General features: G+C 38.4%; 1 protein-coding gene across 1 annotated transcript in view; it reads right to left on the minus strand.

Moving 5' to 3' along the window:
- Nucleotides 1-10,523, minus strand: part of TBX15 (T-box 15) — a 155,575-nt gene that overhangs the window by 20,648 nt on the left and 124,404 nt on the right. Inside the window, exon 7 of the mRNA XM_006900313.1 lies at nt 4,955-5,052. Coding sequence (XP_006900375.1) covers nt 4,955-5,052 — 98 coding nt within the window. The remainder of the gene's footprint in view (nt 1-4,954; nt 5,053-10,523) is intronic.

The following is a 10,523-nucleotide window of genomic DNA, read 5'->3' on the forward strand; positions in this document are numbered from 1 at the left end:
TTGTTGTGATCTACACAGTCAAAAGCCTCTGCATAGTCAATGAAGCACAGATAAACATTCTTCTGGTATTCTCTGCTTTCTGCCAAGATCCATCTAACATTAGCTCTAATACCCCTAGTACCACGACCTCTTCTAAATCCAGCCTGCACATCTGGCAGCTTTACTTGAACTATAATCAACAGATGAATCTTAATGAAAATTAAATAAAAATAATAGGAGCAGAATGAAAAATATCCATAGCTTCATCCAAGAAGAAAGGCTGATCCATCAGCAGTGCTCAACATGCAAGCGTATGAGGCAATGAGGCAATATGGACACTTGGGTGAGCCAGTCAGTATTTGAATCTTGGTCTTTGTGTCAGAATTGCCAATTCTCCCCTCACTAAAAAGGAATTTCTGCATAATCACTCTGCCACCAAAGTTTCCACTAGAAGTTCATCACTCTCTACTTCTTCTAAGACATAAAACAGTTTAGCAGAGACTGCTATGTCTCCTTTCTTCCTTTTATGAATGATGCTGTCCAGAGTTACTGGAACTCTTAGTTCTTAAGGGAAGAAGGAATGGGTGTCATCGCTTTTACGTTCTTTGTTAACGTCAAGAAACCAAACCACATATTTTTTAATAATGAGAATCTGGATCAAGTTCAGCGTATAGTTCAAAAATATATTCCAATTAAGTCATTTAATAAAGCCATGGCTTTTCCTTTAGCCCCATCCCATCACCATATGTATCCAATAATTTCAAGTTTGTCATCTCCCCCACCCCTTGGTACAAAAAGGAGGGGAAACTGAAGTGATGGTGACATCATGTTTCCAAAGTTTAGCTTCTCTTAAACCACTGTTTTCGAAGTGTCAGTAATGAGCCTTTAAACAGAAAAATTTTTAGAAGAAGCACTATAATACCTTCTGCACTGCACACCTAAGCAACTCATGTGAGTTCCCACATGTATGCCTGCTTGGTGGCCCTGCATGCTGGTGAAATGCAAGTTGTCATCCCCAATGACTACTCCACGTCTATAACAAACATCAAGAAAACAAAATTCCTCACCACTGAGCCAACAGGCAACTGCATGGTAGATAGCAAAAAGATTAAAATTGTCAACAATTTTATCTTGGATCTACAGCCAACATGCTAGGTACCAGAAGTCAGGAGATGAATAGCATTGGGAAAGTCAGTAGTCAGAAACTTCTCCAATGTTCTGAAGAGCCATGATTTCAGTTAAAGATTAAGGTGTGCCTGATTCAAGCCACATTCTTTCCAGCCAGCTGTTATGCATCTGAGAGCTGAACATGAACAAAGATGACAGAAGAACTGATGCATTTGAGCTGTGGAGTTGGACAAGAGTAGTGAGTATCTGGTGGGCTGACTTGAAAAAAGTGCAACCAGAGTGTTCCTTAGAGACAAAGATGGCAAAACTTCATTTCATATTTTGCAAATGTTGTTAGGAGAGGCTATTCCTTGGAAAGGGGTATCATGCTTGGAAAGGTAGAGGGTCAACGAAGAATAGATACAATGTCTATGGCAATGGACTCAAATGTGTAGAGCATAATAAGGATGGTACAGAATAGGACGGAGTTCAGCTCTGTTGCTCATAGGGACACTATGAGTCGTACTCAGCTCAATGGCACTTAACAACAACAACAATTGGTCAGTTGCTCTTTTTTGTTGTTGTTGTTGGTTGCACTTTAAATTGGAGTCAGAAAATGAGTCATAGCACCACCAAACAATCTTCATTATATTTTTTCAAGGTCATTAGGACCTTGGAGTTACAGCAGCAAACATAATCACCATCAGCAATTCCTGCTCTCAGGAACTGGCATTATCCCTGTCAATCTACTCAAACCAGTTTTCATGATATTGCTAAATTAGAACCTAGGTATTTAATGAATAAAGCAGGAGCAGATAAGCACAGAATATGCTTCCGAAATCAATAAAATCAAGTAAGCACCTTCATATTACACGCCTTGTTTGTAAAATATGTCAATATGAACGTCTTACTAAACTAAGTAAGCTGGCGCTCAGAATGAAGGTAACTTACCAAAGGTAATATAAAAAATTAATCTGCCAAACTGGCTTTAAGTCAATTATGATTCATGGCAACCCCCTATTTGGGTTCCCAAGGCTATAAATACTTATAAGAGGAGACTATTTATCTTTCTCTCAAGGAGTAGCTAGTGAATTTAAACCATTGATCTTTCAGTTAGCAGCCCAACACATAACACACTATGCCACTCAAACTCCTTATATAGAGAATGGTTGTTTTTATTGTTATGTACCATCAAGTCAGAACCAACTCAGAGCTGACCTCCAGTAGGTTTTCAGAGGTAATAAATCACATGGAAGGAGCTTCTGGTTAACGATGCAAATCCTTACCATTAGGCCACCAGAACTTCCTATATAGAACTCTGTTGTGTACCATCAAATTGGAACCAACCCACAGCTGACTCTCCAGTGGTTTTTAGAGCCAGTAAATTGCATGGGAGGAGAATGCCCATCATTTTCCCACAGAGCAGCTAGTGGATTTGAACAACCTACCTTTGAGTTGGCAGCACAATTCGTTCCCACTAAGTTACAAGAATTAATAATCATCAAATATAAGAGACAGGCTCTGCCAACTCCCAGCCTTCAACTCTTTCTAACATATATGTCTCTTAAAAGTCATGACAATATCAAAGCAGTAGTAACATCTAAATATTCTTCTGAATGTGCTTTGATCACAATTTCCAGGGGAACCCATCAATATGTATAAAGGACTGCCATTCTTCCCCCAGAAATAGAACAGAGATGGAAGTTCTGGCTTACTTACTTTGTCAGATGAAGATGAATGGACGAACCATGGTTTGGATAGTTAATTATGAGAATGGCAAAGCCTCTGTCCCTCTCATCACTACATCTTCTCCTTGGGTTTCCATGTACAGAGCACAAACGTGATAATGTCAATTACCATGTGCTAAACAACTACTGATTTTATATATGCAGCGTTGGTTACCTAGTGGTAAGAAGCTGCACTGCAATCCTGAAGACATGGTTTGAATCCACCAGCTGCTCAGCAGAAGGATGGACACTCTCCTCCCATGCGACTGACTACGTCTGAAAACGTGCTGGAGGGACAGCTATGGGTCACTTCTACCTCCATGGCAAACACCAAAAAACAACGTATGTATTATCCCACTTAATCCTTATATAATTCTATCATAGTTTCGAATTTTGCAGATTTAAAATTGTTAGAGAAGTTAAGGGAATTGGCTAAACTCACAAAGTTGGGAAAAGACAGTGCTGAGTGTCACCAAAATAGCCTGACTCTAGATCTTATACTCTTAATCTCTTCACTTTAAAGCCTGAGACTTTACTATTTCGTATTCCAATCTTAATTTAGTGTTCAAAATTTTAAAAGTTCTCCTAAGAATGGTGATAGTGGTGGTGTTGGTCGTGGTAGTGTTGTTGCTATGTGCTATCAAGTCATCTGACCCTATGCACAACAGCTCTGAACCCTGCTCTGTTCTAAGCCAACCTTATCATTTCTGACACACCACCCCTATTACCCCAGTCACTGAGTCAATCCATCTCATCGAGGGTCTCACTCTTGTGCTGCCCCTCCACCCTCCCAAGAATAATATCCCTCTCCAAGAACTGGTCCCTCCTTGCAACATGCCCAGTGTATGTTAGGCAAAGCTTCAGAATCCTTGCCTCCAAGGAGCAGCCCGGCTTCACCCTCTCCAGAATAAACCTGTTTGTCCTCTTAGCGGTCCATGGTATATTCAATACTCTTCTCCAGCACCACAGCTCAAAGCCATCAATTCTCCTTCTATCATCCCTAGTCACTGTCCAGCTCTCTGACGCATAACAAGTAATTACAAAGACAATGGCTTGGATTTGGCACACCTTTGTCTCCAGACTGACATCATTGCTCTTCAGTACTCTGGAGATGTCCTTGAGAGCAGATTTCCCCAAAGCAATTAGTCTTTTGATTTCCTGGCTGCTGGTACCAAGAGTGTTGACTGTGGAGCCAAGCAAACTAAAACTGTTAGCAATCTCATTAACCAATCTCTAGAGTAGCCTCTCAAAAGGAGAAACCAAAAATGGAAAAACTGGTTTTCTATTAGCAGTGGTAATTTGATAGAACACACAGCATTGGCCTGTCATTTTGTTGTTTGGACATTTTAGGGCACAAGGATCTTATAGAGGGAGACACATACAGAGTCTGAAACTTTGGGAGGCCATCATTCAAGCACCTGGGATCACGCAGGTGGATGGATGCTGATCGAGGCAGTGACATCATCCTGGTGGACAGATGCTGACAGAGTCAGTGACTGAATTGAGAAAAGGTAATTAGCCCAAAACCAATCTCATATAAATGGCCACAGATTTCATAATCTGAGCTAAAAGAGCTGAGAGATTATAAACTGGATGAAAAGTATAAAGAACTGGAAGGGGTCTACCTAGCCTAACAAGTCAGAAGAGTACTGTTCCAGTTAAAGTAATAAAGGAGAGAACACAGTTGCAAGTTTCAAATAGATTTACAATAATTCCTTCTTCACTGATAGACCTGGAGCAATATACTCCCATGATATGGGGCTAATTTTTTTCTAATCTCTAAAACCGAGATATAAAAAACTGATAAAGCTACAATGAGAAAAACCCTAAAGTTATTATTAATACCTCTTCAATGTCAAGGGCTATATGAATTCTTAGAGATAATAGTAATAATTCCATCACCATCATAAACATATATATATCCTTGTTTTTAAGAAAAAAATACTGCCAGGTGAAATGCTACCATTGGAACTGACTGGCTTACATGAGTGGTGTGATTTGGTTATTTCCGGAGCTACTGAGTTCTCTCATTCCATGTAACCATGGCTTGGTTCAGGGCTAAACGTGCTATATTCAAGTCTGCTTTCGTCTCCTCTCTACCCCGCCTTGTCATTAAGCAGAGATTCTGCTCTATGATTTACCTTGCTGCTTTTGCATGGTGGTGAAATCCTCAAAGGTGAGTGTGCGTACAGGGGGTCTCCAAAATGCGTAAGTCTCCATGATGGCTTCCAGTCCAGTTCTGTGGAGAGAAAAAAAAAAAACAGCAAAGGAAGTTGTAAATCATCACAGGAAATGCTCTGACTTTTAACGATCCTAGGCTGGCTGTGACACACGAACTGGCACTGAGAGAAGCCACCACTTGGGTGAATGAATCCAGGAAAGCACAAATTTCAGATGATACTGAACTTTAGGAGGAAGAAAAAATAATCCAATTCTTACATTCAAGTAAATCTAAACTATGATGAAATTTTAGTCTGACTTTCCTTCAAAGGAGGTGAAGTTGACAGTAAAAAGCAAGGTAAGTGCTGAAGGTCACAAATGCTAATCTAATAAGCACAGAAGAGCAGAGAGCAGCACTGGCTGTCTCTGATGCAGGAAGATATCATCATTACTACAATATATGACCCAGCCTGTTCCAGAGTCAACTCCACCCCTCCACTATGTAAAGAGTCAATGAAACTGTCAAGCTGCTGTGATTTTAAAGGTGTCTTAAATCAACAGAGACAAGCAGGGCAACATAAATAAAAGGAGACAGAAGTAATAAAATACACTTGAGTTTCTGCTACAAGAAACACTTTCTTGAAAGCAAAGAAAGGACTTGGTCCTATAAATTTTGCCTTAGGCAAAATTACCTACAAAAAAACGTATCTGCCTTTTTGTCATCAAGCTGGTCTTTAAAAGTCTCCTTAGGTAGGACTACCAGACTTCCGGAAACACCAAGTATTTCACAAGTAAATTCTTTGACGGTTTCTGGCTCATTGATATTGGAAAGTCTTCTAATTAGACTTTGTGCTCAGTGTCACTTTGCCTTTCAATTCATTCTCTCTCTTCTACGTGTATAAAATGCTGGTAAACAGCACCTGAGAATAATTATTCAGGTATTCCAGACATATTCTTGCTAATACTTTGTATCCTTAAAGCCTCCAAATATTGAGTTTTGTTTAAAGTTTTAAACATGGCTTCTAATTATTGGCTTTTCTTTAAAACTAACTGTTTCCATAAGGGGAGAGAAGGTGCAGGGACTACAGAACAAGTAGGAGATGGAGGGCAGAGAAGAGCAGGCAGCATAAATCCTTTCAGTGCATGGTCACTGGAAGGTACCCTGCTGTCCCCTTCACAGAAACACAAGCTTCTCCTTTAGAGATGAAACTTTTGCAGCCATACCTTCTCCCTAGGGAACACAATTCCAGAGTCTCTTCAGTCCTGTATCTCAAGAATGAAGTGAGAATCATTTCTGTTTTAAGTGAGAACAAGTGTGCTTTCCTTATAAATTACTACAGGATCCCTTGAGGTTCTTCTCAAATGAGCTGCTGATACACTGTTGGAAAATACACGCCTAACTCACACAGTTAACTTTCTAAAGTCTTCCCAGGAATCTTGGAGGCTTTAAATATACCGATGTTGGCAAACCAAACTCTGTATTTTAAGAAGAGGTTCAGAGGAGAGGGGGTTGTGTGGTGTTTATTAGCTGTTAATCTGTCAGAAGTAGGAAGAGAAGACATCTCCACCTAGTCACCCTACATTAATGCCGAATACAGTACATGAAACTATTTGCGGAGAGAATGGGGCCTGGGCAATTAGAGTTCAGAATAATGAGAGGATGGGCAGATAAAGTCATGCTGAGCTGTGGTAGAGATAAGAAATAGATAGGCCAGGCTTAGATCTGACTGCTTTGTTTTGGAATGTTGGCTGCTCACCAGAATATTTTAGGATTCCCTTTAATGGCTCAAGAGGCTCACTTCAAATGGCAGGGTCTTTATTGTTCCACGTCCTCGTCCATTCTTCCCAGGAACATGTACCAATGGTGTGGACAAAATACTACTCAAGGACAAAGAACAGTCCTTTCCCATTTCATAATACAGACTGGAAGACTAAAGTTGTAATAATACAGTGGTGAACATGTCAGTATGATATTTATTGGAAACATATAAAATGTACTTTGGTGTAATTCTTATAATAAGGAGGAAGCTGTGGCAAAAATGCTAATAATTTTATTTAATTAACCAAAGATGTTAATAATTTTACTTAACTAGCTAAAGATGTTAATTTTTCTTAATTAGGCTAATTGTTAAGCAGCCCACATAATAAATTAATTTAAATCTAAAATGAACTAAAAGATTAAATGGTAAGAGTATAGATATAAAAGAATGGGAGGATCTAGGGTATCATCTACTTCTGTCTCTTATAATGGACTCTTGAATGGTTATCCAGCCCTCAGCTCATTTATGTCCAAGAAAAATAATGAGGGTCTGAGGGATGCCCTTGTTTGAAAGATGTGTTAGGAAACTCTTCCTCGTATTAGGTTATCGTCTCTGATGTAACACTGGTGCCATCACAAGTGGGTAAACGGTGAGAGTACCAGACATTTCCCATGGGGAGTCCCTTCATTACCTCATTATTAGGGTTGGGGAGCTCCATTAGCTATTGAAAACATAATGTATGACATGCCGCATATGAACACACCTATGGCTGATGATATGGCTACCAAAACACAATAGATATAATCAGACACTCCTTTGTTGTTGCCAAGTACAGTCGAGCTGGAACTGACCCATAGCTGACCCTCCAGTGGGATTTCAGAGGCAGTAAATCGCACTGGAGGAGATTTCCTGTCTTTCTCCCACAGAGCAGCTGGTGGATTCTAACTGCATACCCTTGTGTTAGCAATGTGATTCCTTTCCACAAAGCCTCCAGGGCTCCTTTCTTCACTTTCTTAATCCACATGGGTCCATCTCACAGAGATTGAACATAGACTATGTAGTCATACATTCAGAACATACTAATTTTGGAAAAACTAATGATATTGTTTAGTAGAGTGCAATGTTCAAAGCAGATGTGCTTTACCAATTAAAACAAGATTGTTGCTGTTGTTAAAAAAAATCGGTCTCACAAAACTCACTACATTTGAGTTGGTTCCAACTCACAGCAACTCTCCTTGCAGCACCGCCTATCTTTTTTCCTTGGAGCTACTCATGAGTTCAAAATGCTGGAGAAGATGGCATTTTTGTTAGTGGTGCAACTTGCTATGCCACCAGAACTCCTAGAGAGTGGTTTTTATTTAAGGTTTATAATCCAAAGATTATGTCAAGGGAACAGTGGGAGGATCAGCCAACCTCAATGGCTCCAGAAAGTCTGGAATCCATTAAGAATTTGAAATTCTGTTCTGCACTGAATCTTTTTTGTTTGTTTGTTTTGAATTCTTCTAGAGAGCCTTTTATATGGCGGTGGGTTCAAGATAATAGTATTAGAATAATGTGGGAAAGATGACTATAACCAATGTCACTGAAGCCTAATTGCACAAACTATTGAAATGATCCACCTTTGTCTGTGTAAGTCGTTGAGTACCATCAAGTTGGAACTGATTCATAGCTGTCCCTCCAGTGGGTTTTCAGAGGCAGTTAATCACATGGGAAGAGACTGTTCATCCTTCTCCTGCGACGCAGGTGCTGGATTTGAACCATGTGCCTTTGGGATTGCAGTGAAATTCTTACTTCTATATTTTTTACAGATTCATAAATTATATTTTAAATGTATAAATATAAGTAATTTCTAAATTAAAAATATACATTATATTTCTTAAATGTAATTTATTTAAATAAACTCATTTAAAATTAATAATTTCCCCCTTTCCACCGTATTTCACATTTTCATTTGTCCTCAAACTCTATTAAGCTTTTTTAGATCAATCTAATTTTTAGAAGGTATTAGGCCTCTTGATCAGGAATTGGTGAATGTCGTATAGTAATTAGTAGAGAATACACCTCTCTCCACTTCAAGGGTTTTGCCTCCTACGTTTTCATATGCTCTAGTCTGAGTGCTTAGCATAGTAACTGGCATACAGCAAGATCACAACTTAGTAAAGCAATGAGTTTCATTCTATCTTTTTATTATCACCAAGTCATTATTTAATAAACTATAACCAGCATTTCTATAACTTCACATAGACCCCAGACTGTGGAGATAGAAATCCCCAGTTATTAAACATTTGTGGATTGTTTCTATAACTGACTAGAATACAAGTTATTTTCTCTCACAAGAGTCTTTGTCAATAACATATGAACATCTTCAACTACTTGGATGTCCATTCAAACTTAATCCTGTGCTACACATCATTTGCTTATTCATAATCATTTATTCCTAATTTTGTAAAATGTCATCTCAAGATTCTCAAGTGAGTTCATTGTCCAAGGGAACAATCTTAAAAGTGATCCTAGATATCTGCATGTCATTAATATATTTCACATGGAAAACTTTGCTGGTTCTGCTGTGCATTGGAGACCTGACGTCACCTCCATGGTTTCCAGTCCGAGACAATCAAATTGGCTATTGGTGCCTTTTGCTTATTTTTCCCTGTTTGCTCCCATGACAGTAGGAAATCCTTATCCAAAGCCCTTTTATTCAGTCCTTTATCTGTAATCACTTGTCCAATTTCCAGGTTCTTCTCTTTTTGACTTTTCAACCTAGTCACTAGCCAAACTATCAGAGTGAATGGGAGAGAACAAAGAAAGAAGAGAAAGAGACCTAGAATCCTTTTGTAAATAGAACCCTTTTGTAAACTGATGGTGCCACGAGATCAACTGTTTTGGAAGCCTAGCTAGATTGTAAGGAAATAGTCTTCCAGCCTTCTCATTTAAAAAAGAGGGGGGGAAATCACAAAACACAATGAGCTCATCCCTTTGGAAGTAAAAAAAAAAATTATATAATTATAACAAGACTTATGATTCTGTTGGATATCACAACCATGTACACCTTTTGATTTTATCTTGAAATAGTTGTTTCATATGATTCTTTTATTTTTTTCTTTCCTTCTGATTTTTTTACTCATTTTTAACTTTTTTGTATATTATTTGCTGCTAATAGTGGTAATGTAGGGAGCATACATTATTGGCTGGGAAGGCCACTTCATGTCTCAATAGAAATCAGTCAAGGGCTAATGAAAGGACACTTGAGACAAAGGTCTTGAAGTATATAGGAAACAATCATAAAAATAATAATCCACCTATTCAGCAACTATGTACTAGGTTCAATAGATAAAATAACATTAAAAACTATGACAATAAAAAAAAGATTTCTATATTTTAGGGAACTATTAACCAATAAGAATAAAACATACACAGATGACTAATTTTTTTAACTAAGTGATAAATGCTATATTATAGACATGTAGAAAATGCCATGGAGCACTGAGTAAGACACACTTAATTTACCAGAAAAACTTAGAGAAGAATCCATAAAAGAAGAATTGTTTAAGTTTGACATTAAAAGGTGTTTAAGCAATCTTTCAAAAAAACAAGAGGCAAAAGGGGCTTTCCTGAAAAGAAATAATTTTAATAATAAAAAACCATTGTTGTTGTTGTTGTTATGTGCAGTCAAGTCACTTGCAACTCATAGCGACCCTATCTACAATAGCCCTAAACTCTGTTCTATCCTGTGCCAATCTCACTGCCTCTGACACACCCATCCCGATTACCCCAGTCCCTGAATCAATCC

This window comes from Elephantulus edwardii, unplaced genomic scaffold (assembly GCF_000299155.1).
Source record: "Elephantulus edwardii isolate Elephantulus edwardi_28Jun2011 unplaced genomic scaffold, EleEdw1.0 scaffold00280, whole genome shotgun sequence".
Lineage (NCBI taxonomy): Eukaryota > Metazoa > Chordata > Mammalia > Macroscelidea > Macroscelididae > Elephantulus > Elephantulus edwardii.